General features: G+C 41.8%; 1 protein-coding gene across 4 annotated transcripts in view; it reads right to left on the bottom strand.

The window, feature by feature from the left end:
• Positions 1–27147, bottom strand: part of LOC140741885 (serine/threonine-protein phosphatase 4 regulatory subunit 2-like) — a 53217-nt gene extending 26070 nt beyond the window's left edge. For 2 of the 4 annotated variants that reach the window (XM_073072397.1, XM_073072400.1), the window contains exons 1-2: positions 26992–27147; positions 26775–26856 (exon numbers count right to left, since the gene is read on the bottom strand). In XM_073072397.1, the coding sequence (XP_072928498.1) occupies positions 26775–26856; positions 26992–27025 (116 nt within the window). In that variant the 5' untranslated portion in view covers positions 27026–27147. Of the gene's footprint in view, positions 1–22908; positions 23198–26774; positions 26857–26991 lie in introns of those variants that run through there. The other 2 variants (XM_073072396.1, XM_073072398.1) reach the window with 2 other exon arrangements.
• Between the last annotated feature and the right edge of the window lie 35 nt (positions 27148–27182).

Below are 27182 nucleotides of genomic sequence, written 5' to 3'. Positions count from 1 at the left end.
GGTTTTAGTTTCAATCTTTCTGCCCAGTGTGCATGCGTGTAGCTCCCCCACACTACACAGTGTACTTCAGTGGTCCCCAACCACCGGGCCACGAGGAAACGATTAGTCAGCTGCACCTTTCCTCATTCTCTCTCACGCCCACTGTTGAACTTGAACGCACTCGAGGTCATCAGTCGCCTAAACACAGTGACAGTGACACCCTTGCGCCAGGGATCACTGGTTGGCCTCACGCAGCCGGTGGGAAGTACCATTGCTACTGGCCTGAAGTGCGGACAGATGGGTGCCGCCTCTAAACCTGTTTAGCACACTGAATGTTCGTGGGGAACCCGGTGCTAAAATTTTCACAAACGTCCTAATTCGGGCTCAGGGTTTCATAAGTAGCAGAGCAGCTACCTTGCTGCAATCTACTGAAACAAACTTTAGTCGGCCGATAGATCCTACAATGGGGGCGGGTGCACTCCTCGCTCAGTCAGTTGGTTGCTCTCTCGGGACTGCGACCACTGCAGCCCCAGTACCGCCGCAGCACCTGGCCAAGGCATCTGGTGGCAGGCGGGCGGGAGGCTGTCTAATGAGGCAATGAAGCCCTCAAAACTGCTTTGGTACCTTGAGTCCAAGCACCCTGCACTTAAAAACAAACCCGTTTTGAGTTTTTTTCCAGCGGAAAAAACGTGAGCAAGTGGGGCAGCAGCTAAGTGTTGAGAGCCACGAAAACTAAACTGCGGAATAGACTGGAATAAGGAACCTGCTTTGAGTATCGCTGTATTCCAGTCGTGTTTAACAGCCACCCCCCCCCCCCCCCGCCCCCGGCAGCCGGTCCGCAAGAATATTGTCAATATTAAACCGGTTCGCGGTGCAAAAAAGGGTGGTGACCCCTGGTGCACATACATTATTTCTACTTCTGGGTTACGGGGTTTTACTTCTGGTCTTTCTGCGCATGCGTGTATTAAGCATCCCAATATCCCAGAACCCACTGAAGCTGGGTTCAAATTCACAGGAAGAATGGAGAAACCCTAGACCATACTAGTTTTGCAAAAGTGTACCTGAATCTGTTAGGGATTATCTGGAGTTGTGAATGTAATTCATTTGATTCAAACAAGAACCAGTCTTCAGTTCTCAATACAAATTGCAAGCAGTAATCAGTATGAGCTTAAAAGTACAGCTTTATATACAGCACTATCTACTAATGGACCACAGTAAGGGGATGACTGCTCAAGAGATGCGGTTTGCAACATGATGTGACCATGAGACTTTCCTTTCTACATCAACAGAACATCAGACAATGGGGTTCCGTTAATTGATCTGCATCATATCAGGCAACATTACCTCAATTATTTGTATCATTGTGGCCGAATTCAAACCAACAGACCAGGCTGATGATCAAATTTCAAAGTTCAAAATAAATTTATTTTCAAAGTATGCATACCATGCATAAGTTTAAGATTCATCTTCTCACAGGCTGCCACCAAAACAAAACAAAGAAACAATATAATCCATTAAAAAACCTCAAAGATCCCCACACAGAGACCAATAAACATCCAATGTGTGAAAAAAAGAACAAATCATGCAAAGAATAAAAATAATACACAAAATATGAACCGTAGAAGTACATCCCTAAAGTACCCAAAAGTACGTCCACAACCACAGAGCTGTTCAGCGCTGAGGCAAGCGAAGCTAGTCTTCGAGCCTGATAGCTGCATGGCAGTAACTACTCACAAACCTGGTGACATGAAACCAAGACCCCTGCACCTTCTGCTTGATGGTAGCGGAAATGGGTCAAAACCTGACCGACTGGACGGGCTCAGGTAGGGAATCTTGGCTGACACAGAAGTAAGTTGAACTTCGGCTTATCCTCTGCCCTTGGCCTTAACACCTTAATCTATTTAATCTGGTTCAACGCTTACAACAGATAAACATAAGTTTGTTTTTTTGCTCTTAAGCCCTGATGCTTCAATCAAGTCTGAAGTCCAGCATTCTCGAGAACACAGTTTGCTGAATCCTTTGAGGAGACTGTAAAATTGCCAGATCGTTCAGATTTTTCAAGAATACACCTCACAAACAGAAGTTGCAAGCTGTGGATTTCAGTGATCGAGGCCCATAAGTATATTTAAAAGAAAAGCTAGTAATTTTGTGAGCTGCCCACAAAATATCACTGTACATGCAGTGCCATCTTGGGGAAAAAGATGTTGTCACTTAGCATATCGAACATGGCTTTGTTGATCAATCAATAGTTGGGATATTTGTGTATTCAGAGTCAGCCCTATGCAACATTAATTTGGGTGTCTTGGATCTCTGTCCCCAGAAGTTCTTGGGCCAACTGTGTAAATTACTGTGTCCCAACAAAGGGACTGCCACAGTAACTATGCAATCAATGGAAGCATTGTTAACACAAAATATTGAAGTAAACAATATCATTGTAATCATCGCAATTATACTGAATCACTTACTGTTAACTTTGATCTTAACCGTATGAAAATGTAATGTACTTTGTATTTGACTCCACTGTGTCTCTCTCTGGTGACCTTAGATCAGTCACAACAGTCTATAGATTTTAAAAAATCATAGTACATAACTTTAGGGTAATCTTTGTAGCTCCCTTATATTCAATGGTGTATCAACCATGACCAATGGGAGATGGTCTTTAAATTAATGGATCTGCAAAATAATGGCATTCTCATAGCACAGTGATACACACATTTAGCCACGCAACAGCAGGACAGAATAATAAACCTGCATAGTACTAAGATCGCAGGATCAGATCCAATTATGACTGCCAATTTGAGTGTCAGTGGGTCTGCACTTAATGCAGTGGGTTCTTTATGCACACTTTGAAAAGGTGCATCTTTCCCTAAGCATTTGGCTATCCTGTGATATCTGTTGCAGAGGCCAACTTTAGAACATCTTTGAAGAGGATGTACCCTCGCAAGTTGTCATGCCCTGATGGTGTACCTGGCAGGGTACTAAAAATCTGTGTCAAACAAGTGACAGGACTGTTCAAGAACATCTTCAGTCTCTCACTGCTTCAGTCAGTGGTTCCCAGCTGCTTCAAAAGGGTGACAATCATACCAGTGCCCAAGAGCAGGATTTGCTCCCTCAACAACTATTGTACAGTAGCACTCACATCTACTATGAAGTGCTTTGAGAGGTTGGTCATGGCAAGAATTAATTCCTGCCCAAGCAAAGACCTGGATTCTTGACTTCCTCTTCGGGAGAGCACAGTCAATGCAGATATAAAGTAACACCTCTTCCTCACTGAATCAAAACAGGCACACCGCAAGAATGCAGGCTTAGCCCCACTGTACTGCTCTCTCTACACTCGTGCTTGTGAGGCTAAGCACAGCTTAAATGCCAGCTAAAAGTTTGTCAATGACAGAACTATTGTTGCTAGGTCGTCAGATGATGATGAGGTGGCATACAGGAGTGAGACAGATCAGCTGGTTGAGTGGTGTCGCAATAATATAATATAACCATATAATAATTACAGCACGGAAACAGGCCATCTCGGCCCTTCTAGTCCATGCCGAACGCTTACTCTCACCTAGTCCCACTGACCCACACTCAGCCCATAACCCTTCATTCCTTTCCTGTCCATATACCTATCCAATTTTGCTTTAAATGACAATACCGAACCTGCCTCTACCACTTCTACTGGAAGCTCGTTCCACACAGCTACCACTCTCTCTGAGTAAAGAAATTTCCCCTCGTGTTACCCTTAAACTTTTGCCCCCTAACTCTCAACTCATGTCCTCTTGTTTGAATCTCCCCTACTCTCAATGGAAAAAGCCTATCCACATCAACTCTATCTATCCCCCTCATAATTTTAAATATCTCAAGTCCCCCCTCAACCTTCTACGCTCGAAAGAATAAAGGCCTAACTTGTTCAACCTTTCTCTGTAACTTAGGTGCTGAAACCCAGGTAACATTCTAGTAAATCTTCTCTGTACTCTCTCTATTTTGTTGACATCTTTCCTATAATTCGGTGACCAGAACTGTACACAATACTCCAAATTCGGCCTTACCAATGCCTTGTACAATTTTAACATTACATCCCAACTCCTATACTCAATGCTCTGATATATAAAGGCCAACATACCAAAAGCTTTCTTCACCACCCTATCTACATGAGATTCCACCTTCAGGGAACTATGCACCATTATTCCTAGATCACTCTGTTCTACTGCATTCTTCAATGCCCTACCATTTACCATGTATGTCCTATTTGGATTATTCCTACCAAAATGTAGCACCTCATACTTATCAGCATTAAACTCCATCTGCCATCTTTCAGCCCACTCTTCTAACTGGCCTAAATCTCTCTGCAAACTTTGAAAACGTACTTCATTATCCTCATCGCCACCTATCTTAGTATCATCTGCATACTTACTAATCCAAGTTACCACCCCATCATCCAGATCATCAATGTATATGACAAACAACATTGGACCCAGTACAGATCCCTGAGGCACACCACTAGTCACCGGCCTCCAACCTGACAAACAGTTATCCACCACTACTCTCTGGCATCTCCCATCCAGCCACTATTGAATCCATTTTACTACTTCAACATTAATACCTAACGATTGAACCTTCCTAACTAACCTTCCGTGCGGAACCTTGTCAAAGGCCAGTAATCCTGCACTCAATGCCAGGAAAACCAAGGAAACGATTGTGGACTCCAGGAAGAGGAAGACATGAGAACACACACCAGTCCTCAAGGGCTCAACAGTGTAAAGGGTGAGCAGCTTCAAAATCTCAGGGATCAATGCTGGGCCCAATAATTGATGCATTTATAAAGGCATACCAGCAGCTATATTTCATTAGGAGTTTGAGAAGATTTGGTATGTTACCAAATACCAGCAAATTTCTTCAGATGTACTGTGGAGAGTATCCTGACTGGTTTGAATACAGACTCATAGCCTGGTATGAATACTCCAATGCACAGAATTTAATAAAAGCTGCAGAGCATTGTAGGCTCAGCCAGCTCCAACTTGAGCACTAGCCTCCCTATCAACAAAGATATCTTCAAAAGGCAGTGCCAAAAGAAGGCAGCACCCATCATTAGAGACCCTCACCATCCAGGACATGCCCACTTTCCACTGCTACCATCTGGGAGGTATAGGAGCCTAAAGATGCACTCTCAAATTTTTTTAGGATCAGCTTCTTCCCCTCTGCCATCTGGTTTCTGAACTGCCCACAAACACATAAACACTAACATTATTTTGCTCTCTTTATGCATTTTTTTAAAAAGTCTTTCTTTTTGTAATTTACAGTAATTTATGTATGCACTGCACTGTCGCTGCAAAGCTGGTGATAATATACCTGATTCTGATATATTGTTATCAATAAATCTATTCCTCAAGGTAATGGCAACATTTGACAACTTAGAATATACGTTTTTTAAAAATAATTTTGAAATCATTTTACAAATAATGATTAATGTTGGGAGAGTAGCATCAGTGCTGGTGATGCAAGAAGACTAAGTAAACACATCAAAAAGGCTGGATCCATCCTTGGCTACAACCCAAACTCTGGAGTTAGTGGTCACTGTTGGCCATTATGGGCAATCAGGCACATCCTCTCCATGACCTACTGAATAAGCAGCAGAGCACCCTTTCAAACAGGCTAACTTAGCTCCGTTGCCACAAGGACCACTACAGAAAATCTTTCCTACCAAATGCAGCAAGCATATACAACAGTTCATTTCTGTGCGACATAACACACCATAGTACAACAGTCTTATATTATTTTGTACATCAATACTGCACATTATTACACATTGGTAAATTATTATTGTGCATATTATTATTCTGTACTTTAGAATTAGTTAATATTATATGGTTATATATATTATTATCAAGTGTTTTTTTCTAATTTTGCTGCTGTAATGAAATAATTTCCCACTTGGGATCAATAAAGTGCTTAATATTACCAATCCTCATATGCACACATTTGAAAGCCACCAGTCTGCATCACACAAAAACAAAACAAAATGAAGCTTACAAAAAGCATTACAACCTTATCTTTAGTAGCTTGCACCAATGCTTGAAACTGGCCAACATGCATAAAACATTCGCTTTAAACACTCCCTCACTGATTATGAGACACAGTTCAGATATACTGAATAGGAAAACCCCAGGTTAGATCTCTGGTGTGTTCAAAAACTGACCTTAATTGAAATATCAATATAGCTCGTATCTAGCCGATTGGAACCTTGTCAAATCTATTCTCCGTGGAAATGCATTTCATTGACCCATCAAGCACTCAGTCACTTACTGTTTGAACTCTGCAAGGCCAATCAACTACAGATCTCATTATAGTCTTAACCCAAAGAGGACAAAACAGTTGAATTGCAGAGGTATATTGAATGCAAAGAAAACATGGGACGATGAGTGCTATAAATGAATCCTTGTAAAATTGCAGCCAAGAGGACCTGAGCTCCATTGTCATATCAATGTTAGGAAAATACCATGCTTCCTAGAAGCCATTCATCTTGTGGAACCACGCTACACACAATCACCTTCAACTACTTCTTCAAAGACCTGCTCTCAAGGTCAGCTGAAGAACGGTTCACTCTTGACGAACATTTATTCCATTTGCACCTCCTCAGTTTATGAAGCAGTCTGTTCCCATATGCTCCAAACCCAGGACATTCAGAGGCAACCAATACTTGCGCCACACAAGTTTCAGGCAATGAATCCTACAAAACTCAGGTCACTTTCCTCCAAACCATCCACGACATGCTCCCTTGTTGCTGCTGTCATCAGGAAAAGGGTATTGGATAGGTCCTACACCATCAGGTTTAGGAACAGTTATTACCCTTCAACTATCAGGCTATCAGGCTCCTGAACCAGCGTGGATATATTCACTCACCTCAACTTGTTCCACTACCAACTGACTCACTTTCAAGGGCTCTAACACTCATGCTCTCGGTATTATTTATTATCGGTAGTAGCATTTGCACAGTTCCTTCAGGTTGTTATAGCCAGGGGTGGTAATGGGGACAAGCTCCCACTACCTATTAAATGCTCCCAATGGCATGCACCTCAAATAGCTTCTCACAACCAAGTTACCATGCGGCTTAGCCACTAATCCTGACAAAACCATTTCAATTGACAGGGGAAGAGGCAAAGGTAGGATACTGGCACCTTAAAACCAGACTCTTTGGGCAGTTGGGGCTGGTCAGTCATGGATGGCAGCACATCTTGTAGAAGGAAAATTCTGATCTTAAACCTCCACTAACTTGAGGCTACACCCACTCAATGGAGAAGGCTTCTGGAGTAAACCCTGAGGGAAAATTCCAGAGCTGGAGTCTCTAAGGCAGCCCTATGTTGAGTTCAACGCTGAATGGCAACTCCTGCAATGCTGCTGGTGCTGAACCATATTGGTCACTGCCACTCATTTGGGTTCATCGGATATGTCGAGAGGGAGGAGTTTGCTACAAGGGCAACAGCTTGCTCTCCATATTGTACTATCCTGGCTTGTGTATCTAGACAGCTAGGACACTATGTCCATGGCCAATGGAGGCTTCATCATCATTTGCAGTTTGTCTTCTTCTGCATTCTGTTAGTCAGACTGCAGTTTTCAGAATCAGAGTTAATATCATGAAATGTGTTGTTTTGTGGCAGCAGTACATTGTAATACATAATTTTTAAAAAACTGAAAAAAAATAGTGATCATGGGTTCAATGTCCATTCTGAAATCTGATGGCAGAGGGGAAAAAGCTGTTCCTGGAATATTGAGTGTGAGGCTCCTGTACCTCCACCTTGATGGAAGCAATGAGAGGTGGACATGCCCTGGGTAATGGGGTCCTTTATGAATGATACCGCCCTTTTGAGACATCACCTTTCGAAGGTATCCTTGATGCTGGGGAAGCAAGTGCCCATATTGGAGCTGGCTGAGTTTACGATCTTCTCTGATCCCGTACAGTGGCCCCTCTGTACCAGACAGTGTTGCAACCAGTTAGAATGTTCTACACAGTAAATCTGTAGCAACTTGGAAGTCTTTGATGACATACTAAGTCTCCTCAAACTCCTAATGAAATACAGCCATTGTAGTGCCTTCTTTGTAATTGGATCAATATGTTTGGCCCAGGATAGACCTTCAGAGACATTGACACCCAGGAACTTGAAACTGCTCACTGCTGATCGCTTAATGAAGACTGGTGTCTTCCCCTGACTTCCCCTTCCTGAAGTCCACAATCAATTGCTTAGTCTCAATAATGTTGAGTGCAAGTTTATTGTTGCCACACCACTCAACCAGCTGATCTATCTCACTTCTGTTACCACCTCGTCACCATCTGAAGTTCTACAACAATTGCGTCATCGCCAAATTTGTAGACGGTATTTTGAGCTGTGTCTGGCCACACCATCTTGGGTGTAGAGAGATTAGAGCAGTGGGTTTAGCTTGCACCCTTGAGGTGTGCCAGTGTTCATTATCTGTGAGCCTGAGATATTATTTCCGATCCGCTCTATCTCGTCTCTCAATAAGGGAAGTGTACATACAGGAGGGAGATCAATCAGCTGGTTGAGTGGTTTCTCAACAACAACCCTGCATTCAACATCACTGAGATGAAGGAAATGATTGCAGGCTTCAGCAACGGGAAGTTGACGGAACGTACACCAGTCCTCAAAGGATCAGCAGTGGAAAGTTCCTGGGTATCAATGTCTCTGAAGATCTGCGTAGATGTACCATACTGATCCAATTACAAAGGCAACACGACAGTGGCTATATTTCATAAGGAGCTTGAGGAGACTTGGTCTGTCACTGAATACTCACAAATTTCTACAGATGTACCGTAGAGAGCATTCTAACTGCTTACATCACTGTATGGTATGGAAGGGCCACTGCACAGGATTGAAAAAAAGCTGCATAATGTTGCAAACTCAGCCTGCTCCATCATGGGCATTACTCTCACCAACATTAAGGACATTTTCAAAAGGCAATGCCTCAAGGAGGCAGTATCATTAAGGACCCCCATCACCCAGGACATGCCCTCTTCACAATGCTGCCATCAAGGTGGTGGTACAGGAGCCTGAAGAGAGAGACAATGTTTTCAGAACAGCGTCTTCCCCTCCACCATCAGATTTTGGAATGGACAATTAACCCATAAACACTCCCTTTTTTTTCCTTTTTTGCTCTTTTTGCCCTTATTTCTTATGGTAATTTAGTTTTTTTTTGTGTATTACTATGCACTACTGCTGCAAAACAAATTTCATGACCCACACCAGTGATATTAAACCTGATTCTGATTGTATCTTAATCTACCTCGCTATGACCTTCCACTTTGTTCAGTTGCACTGCACTTTTTGGTAGCTTTTACACTTTGTTCTACATTGAGGTAGAACAAACTAAAACAACAATGTGCTGTGTAATAATTTCACCTGCTTAAACAGTATTCATGACAAGCTTTTCACTTTATCTTGGCGACAATGATAAACCAAAACCAGAAAGACTATTCTAAACTGCACTCAAGTTGTGATGAGTAACCTTTGTAAATCACTGCAGTCCTTTTGGTGAAGTACACTCTTGTTGGGGAAGTACTTATAGAATTTAGACCTAGTAATGAAGAAATGGCAATATTTCTGCATGTTAGGATGATATTCAACTTGGAGGAAATAATCAGGTTTTCGTGTTTCTGTGGATTTTCTGATGTGGCCTCATAGGTGGAAAAGAGCACAAGTTTAAGAGATACTAAGTAAGTTTAATCCACAGTTTATTATAGATGTAGACATTAAAGTCATGCTATGCTGGTGTGGAAGAAATGGGCACTTGGGTTGATAAGTTAGGTGCTATTCACCAGACTGCATTGCCCTGGATTGAATCAAGCTTCAGCACCAATGCAAATCACCGAAAACATTTCATCACATATTAAGGCTGCATGCTATTTCAAATAAATGATTGCTTTTTTCCCCAGCTACCTGATTATATTCTGTCCTACCTTTTTAACAACTTCCATTAGCATCAAATTCTATTTGCTTCCTTTACTTGTTACTTATGTAGAATACAGACAGAAAGTATGTGTGTTAGGCCGGTTTTCTGTGCTCAGTGTCAGATGTGGGAGACTCCCGGCCTCCCGGACAGCCATATCTGCACCAGGTGCATCGAGCTGCAGCTCCATAGGAACCGCGTTAGGGAACTGGAGAGGCAGTTCGATGACCTTCGTCTGGGCAGGGAGAGTTCACCTGATATGGAGACTCCAATGTGCAAGATCAAGAGTATGCAGATGGTTGCAGACCCAGCTGGCTCCTTCATGGGCACAAACCACCATCGAAGGCATCTTTCAGAGGTGATACCTCAAGGAAGTGGTATCGATTGTTCAAGACCCTCACCATCCAGTACATGCTTTCTTCTCAATATTAATATTGGCGAGGTGGTACAGGAACCCGATGCCTACACTTAATATTTTAGGAACAGTTTCTTCCCTTCTGCCATCAGTTTTCTGAAGGGTCCATGAATAAATCTTCTCTATTCCTTTTTTGCACTATTTATTCTAACTTATAGCAATTTTTGTGTCTTATTTTATATTGCCACCACAAAATAAACTTCATGACATATGTCAGTGGAAATAAACTTGATTTTCGTTCATTGCAATTTCAGAAACAATTCCTGCAATCAAGCAGGAATTCGAGTGGGTTGTTCATGTTTTTAAACAATCTTGGAAACCTGGTCAATAAAATAAACGCTCTCACCAGGGTATTTGGTCAAGTTGAAATCATAAAGCACTGTTAAAACTAAGCAATGCTGCAAAGCCCCTCACTCATTCAGTCCACTGAGTATCTATGTTTCTAACAGTCTCATTACCTTTATTTAAATATCTTCTACATTATTGCTAAAACACACATCTCCAAATACAAAAACAAGTTGATGCACAAAAAGCAACGGCACAATCCAGGGAACATCCAAGACTGCATTACAAGGAAACAGAAACTAGAAATAAAAGCTACTGACAAACAGGAGAAAATCTGCAGGTGCTGGAAATCCAAGCAACGCACACAAAATTCTGGAGGAACTCAGCAGGCCAGGCAGCATCTATGGAAAAGAGTACCCTTGCTGAAGGGCAAACATGAGGAAATCTGCAGATGCTGGAAATTCAAGCAACACACACAAAATGCTGTTGGAACGCAACAGGTCAGGCAGCATCTATAGGGAGAAGCGTTGTCGACATGTCGGGCTGAGATTCTTCGTCCTGACGAAGGGTCTCGGCCTGAAACGTCAACAGTGCTTCTCCCTATAGATGCTGCCTGGCCTGCTGTGTTCCACCAGCATTTTGTGTGTGTCCCTTGCTGAAGGGTCTGTCCCATTATGTTGACTGCACTCTTTTCCACAGATGCTGCCTGGCCTGCCAAGTTCATCCAGTATTTTATGTGTTTCATAAAAGCTACAAAAATGCTGATCTCATAACCAAAACTTTCAATTTTTCAAGTATAATACTACTCCGTTCAGTTTTTTTTAATCCAAAACAGTTTCTCACTCATGACTTTTATTCAACGATGCTATCAGTCTCACTGACACGAAACATCAACTGTTTCTTTGTCCACAAATGTTGTACAAATGACTGAGCATTTTTGTTAAAATACCCAAAATCACAAGACAATCTTATGCTCATTACATCAATCGAAAAATCACCGGTACTTGAAAGTAGTTCATTCCGAATCGAAGTTTTAAAATTTGTGAAAACAAGTACAAGCAACAATTATTAAAAATCAGCATCTATAAAATTTTGTTTTAGTAAAAATAAAGTTAACAACGTTCATTGATATAAAATTTTAAAATCTTGGGTCTCAAGAGAGAATACTCAATTACATCAGATTACTATCTGCAATTCAAGATGGGCAGCTTCATATTCTACCCAGAGTGAAATTTTGAGCTGACCAGTCACCCATTCACAGAAGACAAGAGTTTAAAACAGTCCTGACGAAAGGTCTCGGCCCGAAATGTCGACAGTGCTTTGGAGTGTGTTGTTCAAAACAGTCAACCATTATTCGTCTTGCACAGCTATTAGCTTATAGTATACAATGCTGAGAGCAAAAACAGATATTTAGAACTATTCCAATAAACTTTCAAATTAAAATACTAATTATCAGTTAAAAGATTTTGCTGTCGCCCAGCCTGTCAAACTGAAATTGCAAACTGCCCATGACAATTACTCATATCATGTGATTCACATATAAAAAATCTCAGTTAAACAGATCAAGATTCTTAGTCGTAATACTCATTTATGTGAACAAATGGTTAGGAACTGAATACTTCTACAAGACACTAGAGCAAAGAATAGAAATTAAAATTTATTTTGAACATTTAAATGTTCAACTGATGGAGGGTTCTTCCACTTCCTCGCTGAAAAAGGAGCTATGATACAATTATCTGCAATGACTTTGACAGGAAATCATATTTAGGATGTGGTAAAACCTGAACCAACCTGGGATGAGGTTTGGGATTTGAAACTATTATCCAAAATTTAGTCTTCAAGTACGTTAAAATTAATGCCTTTAGAATAACATCCCTGGGTTATTAATTGACAAGTGATGTTATACAATGTTAGACAATGATTTGTAGTTGCTAAAAATGCAGCATTTTCTTAATGCTGTAACCATCTCCTATTGGCCGCTTTTCTTGCTTGCTCAAATTATAAAAACTTGCATGTATTTTTCAATATTTTCCCCTTGTCCACATTTTATTACATTCTGCATTGCATTCCTATCACTCACATGACCTACATATTTCCATGCATTTGTGTTAAGTAGATCTTACTTTATTACATGCTAGGCAAGGTTTTTTTAAAATTTTAAAACAGACTGATGACTACTTCCATTGATGTACTTATTACAAATACGTTATAGGCTAATGAGAGCGAGATATACATGAGATGATGTGGGTGGCACTTTTGATGTGCTTGACATGGAGAGAACGCACTAAGGATTCACTGGAATGGTTCCAAGAATGGCAGGTTTATGAAATTGAGTAGACTGGGATTGTGTTTGCTAGCGTTTAAAAGAATGAGAGCACATGTCATTGCAAGTTATAAAATTCTAACAGACTTGACTAGTTGCATTCAGGAAGATCTTTTACCTCATTGAGTCATTCAGAACCAATTGTCCATCTTGAATTAAGGATTTGGCTTATTATGACGGAAAAGAGAAATCTCTTCAACAAGCATGTGATGATATGAAAGCATAGATTCATTATGCTCATTTAAAATAGACTAATAGATGTTGGGATATTAAGGGACCCAAGGAAAAGAGGATCGCTGAGAAAAAGGATACCAAGATTTAAAAAGCGGCATGATTTTGATGAATGGCGAGTAGGCTCAAAGAGCTGGATGATCAACTCCTACCTTTATTTCACATTACTATTTAGATCAGGCACTTGAAACAGTATATTAACAAAAATTTGGTTTCATGACAGAAGTATCTCAATGACTTTTTTTTTAAATGTACTGTTAAGAGCCACATTTTCCAACTGATATTTGGAAATCATTCAGAACACTGACTAGAATGCAATACACTTGATAATTCAACATGATACCTAATGCAGCTTGTGAAAATTTAATCAGAACTCAGTAACATGACAAGTCTTAAAAAAGTGGATGATTACAATGTACAGTTAATATTAGAGAATCATAGTTGCACGGCACAGAAACAGACCCTTTCTCATCATATTCACACCATCAAGCTAAATACACCCATCCAAATTATTCCTCTTCCATCCCTAGCAAATATTCTTCACTCCCAATTCTCTTGCTAGCCACCTGCACCAGGGAGAATTTACAGTAGCTAACTGCGCTATCAACTAGCGCATACTTCCATGCAGAAGGAAATTGGGGCATCTGAAAAAAAATATACAATTACAGGGAAAATGTAACAACTGAAAAAATGCAAGCATCCAAGATCAGGATCAAACTCTGGAGTATGTGACAGCACGCCAATAGCTGTGTCACTGATATTTATCAAATATCTTGTGGAAATAAAACATATTTATGGCAATTGTCAAACAGGATTACAAGTTACTGCACTAGTTACTCAGAGAAATAGTGAAAACAGAAAGCCGTAATTAACACCAATGGATATGATCACTGCTAACTGAAAGGTCCAACTCTGTTGGGGATCCAGTGCATGACCACTCCAACTATTTGCCAAACAAAAAAATAAGGAAAATTCAATTTACCTCTTTTACACCAAACCGAAAGCCCAGTTCATGAGGGCATCAACTGTTCTGCACGACGTCAGTACTCTCACTCCAATATCATGTTCTAAATTGTAGCGTAGTGGCTAGCACAACGCTTTACAGTACATGTGACCCCAGTTCAAATCCCACTGCTGCCTGTAAGGAGTTTGTATATTTCTCCCCATGACCGTGTGGGTTTCCTCCGGGTGCTCTGGATTCCTCCTTCAGTCCACAGACGTACCAGTTGGTAGGTTAATTGGCCATTATAAATTAGCCATGATTAGGCTAGCATTAAATTGTGGGATATCTGGGCAATGTGGCTCAAAGGACTGGAAGTACCTACTCCACGGTGTATCTCAATAAATAAAATTATTTCCCCCACAACAGACAAATACACTACATTTCAACATTCAATGACAAAGTTGCAAGCAGTTAATATGCATTTACTTCAAAACAAAATTTCAATAGAACACCGAGATCTATCTTTGGAAAATTATCCTTCAATATTAGTAGGATTATAGATTATTTAATCACCGTGTTTTACTTTCATAATATGAATCATCTGATGAGCTTTTGGGAACTAATTTACCAAAAAATCCACCCATCCATTCTTTTTGAAAACAAGTGAATGTCTTGCTGCGCAAATTACAAGAATAAAGTCCTACTATCATACCTATAAGTTACAACAATAACTATTACATGATTCTGACCACAAATGTCAATCTAACATTGCCTTGGCCTACAAATAATATAATTTAACATGACCGTAACAAAACAATGGGGAAAAGAAAACTGGATTTAGATACATGCAGAAAAAGGAAGAAAGCCTAAAGATAGAAAACAGACAAAACAGTAATTCTATGGGCCAACTAATCATGTGACAATATCAAGAGTCAAAGGTTTACACAAAACTGATAAGGTTATTTTCTACCAAATAAATGATTTGCATTGCTTAGTCTCATGCAGTTATTGCACATTTAGCTCTTATGTGCTGCCAGTTATTTGTAAAAATCAACAATTATATGAAAAAATGAAATGCTGTTACTACACAAAAATATCAATGCTACAGAGATACAGAAGGTAAAACTAGATTTTAAATATTAGCAATCCTCAAACTGAAGTCCAGACAGGACCACAGGTCAACAAGGTTGATAAAAGAAAATAGCAGAAGTTCTGGTCACAATTTTCCAATTCTAGTGAAATATTATCAGAGAACGACAAAAGAAACAAAAACTACAAAAGATTAGAAAACAGAAAACTCAACAACTACAAATAATCTTATGTCTGGCAAAATTTAAAAAGGCAATATTCTGGAAATAATGATTTGGTATTGATGCACCATCAATAACTCTCGGTGAGGCGACATATAGGCTTTTATTGGCTGGAAGAAAGAACAAGCAGCAAATGACCACCACGCTACATCCTGGAGACTGAGGCCGGGGCTGTGTCTCCAATCGCCTTTATACCGGGGTCCATGGGAGGAGCCACTGTCAGTGGGAGGGGCCACAGGAGCAGTCAGCAGGGGGGCGTGTCCAGACAGGTATATGTAGTTCACCACATTCACCCCCCCTTTGTTTTAAAAGAGAGTCCCCATGGGGCGAAGTTTCTTACAAGTATATTTACAGGTTAAGTCTATCAGGTGGTCGAATCTGTCACTGCGATCTACGTAGCACCGGCTGTGATTGCACTGGAGACGGTGGTTGCGTTGGTTCCGGCCTGACTAGAGGTGTCAGCCCACTAGGCGTCAGTGATCCCTCATGCGTGTGTGAGGTGCCTGGTATCTGCGTGTGCGAGGCGCCCGGTATGGGAGTGTCGTGAGGAGTCTGTGTAGGGCTTGGTGTGCGCGGTGTCACCTCGGGTACAGGGTTCATAGTTACCGTGGAGTGTTCGGGGTAGTGGTCTGCTGCTCCTGCGGGCGCCAGGTCGCGGACGGAGACCGTGTCCTCCCGCCCATCAGGTAAGACCACGTAGGCATACTGGGGGTTCGCAAGTAGTAGGTGAACCCTCTCGACCAGCGGGGAGTATTTATTGCTCCGCGCATGTTTCCGGAGCAGCACTGGCCCTGGGGATGTCAGCCAAGCCGGTAGGGTGGTCCCAGTGGCAGACTTCCTGGGAAAATAAAATAGGTGCTCATGAGGGGTGGCATTGGTGGACGTACATAAGAGAGCGGATAGAGTGGAGTGCCTCGGGGAGGACCTCCTGCCATCGAGAGACCGGCAACCCTTTTGACTTAAGGGCTAAAAGTGTGGCCTTCCACACTGTGGCATTCTCCCTCTCCACCTGTCCATTTCCCTGGGGATTACAGCTCGTGGTCCTACTAGTAGCAATGCCCCTAGCCAGCAGGTACTGGCACAGCTCATCACTCATAAAGGAGGACCCTCTATCACTGTGGATAAGCAGGGATATCCAAACAGAGTGAAGAGCTGGCGCAGGGCTTTTATGACGGATGTGGCAGTGGTGTTGGGGCAGGGGATGGCAAAGGGGAACCGCGAGTACTCGTCGATAATGTTGAGAAAGTAGACATTGTGGTCGGTGGAGGGAAGGGGGCCCTTAAAGTCAACACTCAGTCGCTCAAAGGGGCGGGTGGCCTTGATAAGTTGCGCCTTTTCAGGACGGTAGAAGTGCGGTTTGCACTCAGCGCAGACTTGGCAGTCCCTGGTCATCGTCCTGATGTCCTCAAGGGAGTATAGCAGGTTTCTGATAAGGGAGAATACTTTCGGACTGACTCTGGAAAGGAGGATTTTGTACATTGTGGCAGGTTCAGTCACTGGAATCACTTCCAAGTATGATTGGAAGCATGCAAGCCTGAGTTCAAAGGCAAGAGCTGCTTCTGGAGCTTGGGGGACCAAGTCTAATTTTTCGAGACGTAAAATATTCCATGTTTTAAAACTTTCAGCCAATAAAATTGATGCACCATCAATAACTCTCGGAGACGTGAGACGAGATATAGGCTTTTATTGGCTGGAAGAATGAACAAGCAGCAAATGACCACCACGCTACATCCTGGAGACTGAGGGCAGGGCTGTGTCTCCAATCGCCTTTATACCGGGGTCCGTCGGAGGAGCCACGGGAGCAGTCAGCTGGGGGGTGTGTCTAGACAGGTATATGTAGTTCACCACAGGTATAAAAAATGTAGTTTTCTATAAATATCAGTTTGGACTTATTACAGGGAAATTGAGCAAACTGGCTGAGTTCTTCAAATTAGCACTGAGGGCTGATGAGAATAGTGCAGTCGTTTAAATAGTATTTCACAAACAGTCTTGTTTAAAAAGTTAAACTCTGCAAAACTGAAAAGGACATAATAGCTAAGAAATAAACTGATCACTAATTAAAAATATTAACACCAAACAGTGACATTCTCCACAGACTGGTGGCAGGACTACAGCTACTTTTTTTTTTAAAAAGCATTATTGATCTGGATGAATACACCTGAAATAACAAGACTATATGCTTAGCCCCCTGCTCTGCTCACTTTGCACTTATAACTGTGTAACTAAGCACAACTCCAATGCCAAATTCAAATTTGCTGATGACACCACTGTCATGTGCTGAATCAAAGGTGGTGATGAATCAGCATGGAGGAGGGAGATTGAAAATCTGCCTGAGTGGTGTCATAACAACAACCTCTCACTCGAAGTCAGCAAGACCAAGAAACTGATTATTGACCAGGACAGGAAAACCAAAGGTCTATAAACCAGTCCTCCTTGGAGGTTCAGAGGTGGAGAAGGTTACCAACTTTAAATTCCTGGGTGTTACTATTTCAGAGGAGCAACCCTGGACCCAGCACTCAAGTGTAATTGCAAAGAAAACATGCAATTATCTCTACTTCCTTAGGAGTCTGAAGAGATTCAGCATGACATCTAAACTTTGACAAACTTCTATAGATGTGTAGTGGAGGGTACTGGCTGCATCATGGCCTGGTATGGAAACACCAATGCCTTTGAACGGAAAATCCTAAAAAAGTACTGGAGTCGGTCCAATACATCACAGGTTAAGTCCTCCCAGCATCTGCATGGAATGCTGTCGCTGGAAAGTAGCATCCATCATCACAGAACCCCACAACCCAGGTGATGCTCTCTTCTCACGGCTGCCATCAGGTAGAAGGTACAAGAGCCTCAGGACTCGCACCATCAAGTTTAGGGACAATTACTACCCCTCAACCATCAGGCTCTTGAATAAAAGTGGATAACTACGCCTCACCTGCCCCGTCATTGAAATGTTCCTATAACCAATGACCTCACTTTCAAAGGTTCTATCTCATTATCTCATGTTATTTATTGCTACTTATTTATATTTGTATTTGAAGTCTGTTGTTTTCTGCATTCCAGTTGATCTTTCATTGATCTCGTTATAGCTGATATTCTATAGATTTGCTTAGTATGCCCAAAAGAGAATAAATCTCAGGGTTGTATGATGTAACATATATGTACTTTGATAATAAAATTTGCTTTGAACTTTAGACAAAAAAGGCAACAGTGATGCAATATTCAGACATGTAGGTAGATGAAAATAATAGCAGACATGAGGACCTGGATGAATAAAACAAGCATACACATAGCTGATGAGGCTTAATGTAGAAATGAGTTATGATAATTTGCAAGGAAAAAGGAGAGTTGAATAGTACAATTTTAAAAGGACTGACAACCTGAATATTTAAAGCACGGAGCACAAGTACATGCCCTCCAGCCTATGATGTCTGTGCAAACCATGATGCCAATTTAAACTACTCATGACTGCCTGCAAAAGGTCTGTATCGCTCCATCCCCTGCTTGTCATGTGCTTGTATAAATATGAATGTGATTGTCCCCAAGCGGTTTCCAGGCACCTACTACTCTGAGTAAAACAAAACTTGACTCAAATATCTTAAACATTTTCCCTCATGTTAAAGCTAGTATTTGACATTTCCACACGGGGGGGAAAAAAATGACCCACTCTATGACTGCCAATTTTATGTACATCTTTCAGGACACCTCTCAACATCTGACACTTCAGAGAAAACAAACCAAGTTTATCCAACTTTTCCTTATAGTTAATATTCTCTAATCCAGATTTGTTCACATCTTTAAAGCTTCCTGAACAAGTGAAACAGATTGAAATAATAATGAAAAAACATTTGGAAGGGGGAAGTTCACGTAGTCACCATTGCTATAAGAAGTTATTAAATGAATAGGGATGAGGGTTGACAAGTTGCCTGGAGCTGATGGCCTGCATCCTTGCAGCCTGAAGGAAGGGGACGCAGCGTAATGCAATGATTGTTATGTAGCAAGTTGTGAAAATGCAAAAATCCTGCAAAAAAATGTGGACAGGTTAAAGTGGTAGATGAGAGTGCAATTTTGGAAAATGTGGCAGCCTCTTCAGGAGAAAAAGTGAAAAAGTATAAAAGGACTTAGATATCCCCTTACATAAAACACAAAATACAAGAAATGATCAAGAAAGTTAATGAAGTATTAGAAATCAGAAACAAGTGCTGAATATCTGGAAAAAAAGAGAAATTCAACAGGGCAATAAACATACGAGGAAGGACAAACAATTAAAGTTACATATCTGAGACACGCATTATTGGGAAAGAGTGAAAATAAGAGGATTCCAATTAAATGGGACATATTGACACCAGTATATTTTGACTCAATTAAGCGGCAGCCTCAATTAGCCGAAGTTTCATGGAAATAGTTTTAAAAAGTATTAAAGAGTAACAGATTATGTATTTAAAAGAAATACAGAACAAATTAGAACACTATCAATAGTATTACACTACTATAAAGATGAATATTAGTTTCTAACATTTAAAGACAGAGGAATTCAATGCTGCCGTGTTTTTCTGATTGACTGAAAATGAAGAAAGTCAGTGCAGACACCCAATTCAGATAATGCACTTCCTTTAAACAATATTTTGGACAATTACATCCAGCAAATCTTGATTTTCATTGTAACATTCACTATGATTGTTGATATCTGCAAACTCTTCATAGTTCTTAACTTGTTGAAGTAGTGAAATGCTTCATTTTTACTCACGGCCATTTCTGGCAAGCCTGAAAGCTTGAAATCACAGTGAGCAAAATAGGTCTGAATTGTCGTAATCCTATTAGTGACAAAAATCACTGCTTTTTGAAAACAAACACATACAACTGAGGCTATTTATAACTTGTTCATTCTAAGCATGGTGTAGTCCAAAGGCCACAGAACTGCAAGTGACTGACTTAGTTAAAAAATGTCCAGCAAAGCGGCACAGTGTCCCAAATAAACAAAGGGAATCCTGGTGATTTTTTCAATTACTTTTTTTTTTAAAAGTTGTCCCTAATAAGCGGCTGCCCTAATTAACCAGAATTCACTATAGCAGAGACGGGAGAGGTATGAATAAACAAAAATGGTTTGATGTAACAGTTAAAAGCACACTGTGCTTGTCTGAGTAATATGTTGCTCAAAGCACATCTGTGAGACATACCCAGCAAGCTAGACTCTACTAATGGAGAAAGTATCAGCCTTTATTGCAATAAGTATGATCAATAAACATAGGATTGTTTTGATGTTATACATGGGAACAGATGTGAACAGGCCTGTACCTGTGTACAGAAGTTTGGTTTCCACTTCTAAGGTGGCAATGCAGAGAAGGCACATCAAGTTGACTACTACAAAAGTACACAGTAAATTTATTATCAAAGTATATACATGTCACCACATACAACTCATTCATTTTCTTGCAGGCGTTCACAGTAATTAGAAAGAAACACAATAAAATCAATGTAAGCGCACACATCTTGACTGAAGAGGCTGAGCAGGCTTAGTCAATACTCAGTGAAGGAGAGAAACTTGAAATGTTATATATTTTGAAAATGTAAGACTTTGAATGGGACTAACAAGATGGATACTAAGAAGTTGTGTCTTCCAGTGGAGGCATCTAAAACTAGGGGCACAGTTCCAAAATTAGGGATTGCCCACTCAGACAGAGGTGGGTTTTTTTCTTCTCAAAGGGTCATGACTCCTTAAAATTTTTTAAACAGAAAGTAGACAGAATCATTGTTTATATTCAAGACATATTTAAACTGCTAGATTAATGGGGAATGAAAAGAGAGCATAATATGCTGAGGTAACAGTTAGGTCAAAAATGTTCTTATCAGATGGTCAACTGAGCTATTCCTTTTTATTTATTTCCCTGTTTAAGATGGCACTGCTGAAGCACAGTGTTGACTTACTGGCAGCATACACAACCATTAATTACTTTAATACTCACATTTTTTCTCAAAATCAATAGCCTGTAACTCCCCTTTTGGAGTTGGGCTTTTGAACCACCTGCATGAGCTGGCATTTTTGTAGTGTGAACTTAAGTCTCAAAAGTGCAGGACAGTTGCGGCATAGCACGTTATGGGCTGAATCAAGGTGGAGAGGGCACGAGAGGGAAGAACAAACCACTGTTTGGCCGATTTAACCGCCAGGCCAGATTGGAAAGGTTGGGTACAGGACAAATGGAGTTTGCAGGGCCCAGGTACAAGAGAGAGGAATGACCCGAAGTTTAGCCAATTTAAGCGCCGAGCCAGATTGGAAAGGTCGGGTATGGGACAAATCGAGCTTATAGGACCCAGGCCTGAGTATATCAAAGCAGCAAGGCCCAGGTACAAGAGTAAGGAATGACCTGAGATTTAGCCGACTAAAGCGCCAAGCCAGATTATAAAGGTCAGGGTGTTGGGGTCGGAGGCAAGGGAAGGACCAGTGTTCAGTTTCCTGCTCAGCAAGGTTTAATAGTCTCTGCACAGAACTGAGGCTGTAGCCCGCAACTGATGGGCTTTTAGGTCAACTGTGACTGGCTTTGTGGCTGTGGACTCACTTTCATGAACTTCAGTTCTGAACGTTATGGCTTACATTTATGTTTGCACGATTTGATTTTTTCTGCGCATTTGACTGTCTTTTTTTTAAAATGGGTTCTGTTGGGTTTATTTTGTGGCTACCTGTAAGGAGTCAAATCTCAAAAGGTGCATAAACTATACATACTTTGATAATAAGTGTACTTAAAAAGACAAATGAAAGCTTTGACTTTATTAGTGGGTAGAAAGTACAAAATTATGTTAAGCATTTTAAACGTGTTGCATAGTGCTCAGCCAGAGTATTCTGTTCATTCTGGGAACTTCAGAAATCAACATCGAGACTGTGGCACAGGTGAACTGGATTCATCAGAATAGTACAAAGGATTCAATAATGTGGAAAGTTAGGGAAGGTCAGTGTTGTTCACATTAGAGTAGAAACACAGAATATCCATGAATGGTCATTAAGTGTTTTGATACAAGGCAAAATTGCTTTTAGTATAAAGAAAGTCAATAATTAAATGATGTCTAAAACTGGTCAAAGAACTGGTTCTGGTGGTTACCAGAAAATTTAAAAATAACAAGGAAATTTGATCTGGAGATCACCAAGGTGATTAAAAAACATTAAAGTATTAAGATACATACAGATTAATTGCACAACAGTACCTAATTGTGATAACAGTAAAAAGTGACATCCATTTCTATTTATGAATTTTAAATAACCGTCAAGACAGGTACAATAGTCTAAACAACCTGTGTTGCAACAGTCTATAATTGCAACTACTATTGGAACAGAACTGCTCAGGTGGAAAGCAGGAACTCTCCTGGGGCAGTGAGAATCTGAAGGGAACACCCAAGTGGTGTTTATTATTTTCAAAATGTTTAACTGGTTACAATTCAAACATTTTTTCATTTTAAAGAATAAAGCTATTTTAAATCATTATCCTCTCCTTACCAATTCAGTACAATGAGTCTCTTCCCATCTTTACTCAAAACACACACTTCCAAGCATCCATCAGTAAAGTGGTTCCTGACTTTTACTCCAGTACAATACAACCAGCGTCTTAGGCCCATTGTTAGCAAACGTCAGTGAAGAGCAAACAAACCCAATTTATTGCCGTGTAAGGTACTATATTGTTTTTAAAAGGACACTTAAATGAGTTATTTTAATACTAACTTTAATACCTTACTTATTAAGTGCCACAGTGAAATATGTTCGTGAAACTCAGCTATGAGATTGCACATAATTCAATATAAATATGATGCATGTTTCAAAGTCCAACAAGCTTCCAAAGTCCAAGTTCAGCAAAACCCAAAGCTGTCATGGTTACAATCTTGAATTCTGTTAAGAAAATGAGATTACAAACTCAAATGGCTGTCTTCAATTACTCTTGTAATTTGTTCCCACCCACCTAAGTCAAACCCCCTACTTCACTGAGAAACTGCAGAAAACTAAAGGCAATTCCTATTTTACTCACCTCCTCACAAAAATTTCGGGGCAGCACAGATCTATTTTACTAAAGTACATTATATTGAAGGCTGGGTCTGAAGGATTTTTGGGGCATTTATATATTGGGATCAGGTAGGATATCAAATTCTATAAATCATTAACTACGAACTTATTCAGTATCTGACCACCCAAGAAATCACATGAACTGAAAATCAAAACAATACTAGTCTTTTCAGGTTTCCAGCATTTGTGTTTGACAAACTCAACACTAATAATACAAAAGGAGTACGTATTTCAGCAACTTAATGGGAAGAAATTTTAACAGGTCTGATCTAACAAGTTGTCTGAATTTGACACTTCTGCAATATTTTCCACTGGTGCATTTGCTAGCAGTATTCTATTAATTTAAACAATTATTGTAGATGGCAGAAGATGTGGAATGCAACTCCAAATGAGTTTTAAAATACGTAAGCTGAAGATCAAGAACCCCAAATACTTAAGAGATCAAAGGCTGCACGGAGGAAGAGAACAGGTAACATTTTCACGCAACTGCGGGCGGAAAGTTTGCCGTGGCACACAAGGAGTGTACGGGAGCTGGCGAGGGTCGGTCAAGGGCGCTCGGAATCCGAAACCACAAGCGAACGGTCGAGCTATTTTGGCGGGCCTGACAGTCAGCGGGTTTGCGCAATGCGGTTCGGGTTCAGCAGGCAAGGGCACCCTGAACGGGGTGAAACAGGGAACCGGGAGCTCCAGTTCTTCTGACGAGCCCGTTAGTTCAGCCAGCCTGGGGCCGGGCCTCAAGTTCAGACGGCGGCAGAGGCTGTGGTTACGTTTACAGACACTTTGGCTGCGGCCTTCAGGCCTAGGCGGCCGTCTGCTCTCTCCGGGCCCTGGTAAAGGCAGCACTGCACCGGACCGGGAAGCACAGAAGGGGGTTCCGGCTGGCCGGTCGGTGGAGAGGAGATAACCTGTGATTCGCACAATCAAGCGGTAGGCCCGGTCTTTCGAGTACCCCACTGTGCAGGGCAATTCAAGACATAACATAGATCGTTGGATTAAAAGCTTTCCCACAAAAGCTTCACCTTCCGAGGGATGAGCAGGCAACGTGAGAATCAAAGCTGAGAGGCTTTCCACTGACCTCTACTACCTACCGGATTTACAACCACACAGAAGCGAAATGTTAAGTTTATCAAAAGCACCCATGCAGTATCACACACACCCAAAACTCAAGTCTGGTGATACCCGAGATAATTTATTACATTGTGGAAGTTGGAACAAATAACAAGTCAACAATGCAAATCCCGTTAAACACAAGGACGCCCCGTTGAAAAAAGCTACTGGCTCAGTGCACTCAACGAAACTGCTTCATTTAGTGACGAGATCAACTGAAAAAGGTTCTCCAGACACTGGTCCACTTTAAAGCATGTCAGGATTGATGATAATTACTATTCCCACGCTTCAGAAGCGTCTCAAACTTGGTAAGACAAAAACAGCATGTTAGAATAGACTGCAACTCTGCAACAATAACCCATTCCTGCACTCTAAATCCATCTACAAATCTGCCCAGATTTGCAAAGATCACCACTACTTCCATTCACCACCAGATTCCAAATCCACTATCCGACACTCTGCCTCCAAATGGACCAACTTACATTCCTCTTTTTCACAAAAAAACTAATTCTGCTTGCATGACTCCATCGCTCAAATATCTTTCTCCCCATCTATTTTCCCATGGACACCACAAATGTCAGTGATAATAAACATGATTCTGATACCTATCCTGCCTGCTTCTCCCATAAAGATCTCATCCCAAATCAATTTGATTGTCTCTACCACACACCACAGAAGAAATCCTCCTGTCAACTCTCTTCTACAGTGAGGCATCCCACAAGATGACCACCTCCTCCACACTGGCTTCCATATAGATTTTCATCCTCATCTACCCATCCACTCCACAAAATGCCTCCTACCCATGGAGAGACTGGACATACACGAGTTGTTTACTCTGCAGCGGTGGAGGTTGAGTGGACATCAGAGGGAGCTTATGAGAGGCATGGATAGAAGAGACTGCCAGTATCCTTTTTCATCCAGGGTTGAAATTTGGAGAAGATGTGTGGGACAAGTTTCCTTGGCACACAGAGTGCTGGATGCTCAGCGTGCACTGCCTAGGGCGATGAAGGCAAATATGATAGAGGAATTGAAGAGGCTCTTAGGCACCTGAATGTGCAGGAAATGGAGGGAGATGAACATTGTATAGGGAGAATGGATTAGCTTAGAGACATTTGATCACTAATTTAATTAATTTGGCACAATACCATGAGCCAAAAGGACCTGTTCCTGTGTTGTACTATGTTCTACAAGTAGACTGTTTCTTCCCTCTCCATGTTTTCTCCACCCCTACCCCTCATTAATTTCCCTTGGGATCAATAAAGTATGTCTGTCTGTCATCCACCCACAAAGGGACCATAACTGCCTACAAATCTGATCACAGGTAGATGAGCTCTTTCTCTGCTCCCTACCTGGGACTTGCAGCCATTTTCCAATTCCCCACCAACTGAGAAACCGAACTTTGAATGCCTACCACCAGTGCTGCCACCAAGTGTGCACGAACCACTGTTTACACCACTGCAAACCCCCAGAAGGCAATCGCAACCAGCTTCTCCAGCTCATCCTGCCCATCCACCACACCTCTAAAAAGTTTTTTTTTCTGCATATTCCCCCTGATAGCAAACCACTTCTTTCCTCACCCACTCACTGACCCCAACCCTACAGCAGGAACAGACTACCTCTTTCCCCACCCTCACTGCTCCCTTCCCAGGAAGGCAGCCCGTCCCCTGAGCCACCCACCCCGAACAGACTAACTGTCCCACACATACCACCCACCCCACCGGGCCACCTGTTTCCACCCACGCCACGCCCCCAACACTCACACCCCGCGGGCTATTTGTCGCCGTTCTCCCAGAGCAGACCACCCGACCTGTCCCCACCCATGACACATCAGTGAGACCACCTGACCCCGCACATGTAGCCCCCCCCCCCGAGGAGACCACCTAAACCCATCCACACCAGCCTCTTGAACAAAAGTGGCCTCTCTTTTTCCCCGCTCCATGGACCCTCACCCAGCATCTCAAAATATTTTCTCAATGTTGTCTAACTGAGAACGTGTAATACCTCCTGTGAGATTCGAATCCGAAACTACCCCAAGTATTGAATCTCTACCCCACACTTTAGGACTTCAGGTTTCCATCCAGTCAAAAAGGACAGGGAGCAGAAGAGATAAGAGGCCGTGCACGGCTTGTAGAGCTTGACGGCTGAGCTCAACGGAATATTGTCCCCGGGTGTCCCCCCCCCCGGCCCGCACTCCCACTTACAGGGTTTCTCCAGTCTTTGCGACATGACAAAGGAACTGGTCCAATTGCGACGACACTTCCTTCTTGGACTTCTTCTCGAAATCTGTTGGTGGAAAACACAATACGGATTAACCAGCGGTCGGGGTAGGAGCGTGAAGCTTCAGGGACAAGTGCCCGTAATATATTACTGTCCAGCGCACAGATGCGGCCGGCAAAATGGTCGTCCGAAGCCACTGACCTGCCAGAGCTTCGAGAAGGCTTTCGGGCTCCATCTTAGCGGTGCAACAGAAAGCGTCCCCCCGCGCCAATCACCAGGAACAAGAGTACTGCAGAATAAAGTTCCCCCTGCAGGCCCGGCACCGAGTGAGGCACGCACAACATGGCGCCGCTCGCTAACGTCATCTCAGAGCACGGGCGCGCGCCTCAAGG

Source organism: Hemitrygon akajei, chromosome 19, assembly GCF_048418815.1.
Source record: "Hemitrygon akajei chromosome 19, sHemAka1.3, whole genome shotgun sequence".
Classification (NCBI taxonomy): domain Eukaryota; kingdom Metazoa; phylum Chordata; class Chondrichthyes; order Myliobatiformes; family Dasyatidae; genus Hemitrygon; species Hemitrygon akajei.
This window is presented reverse-complemented; position numbering and strand designations above follow the sequence as displayed.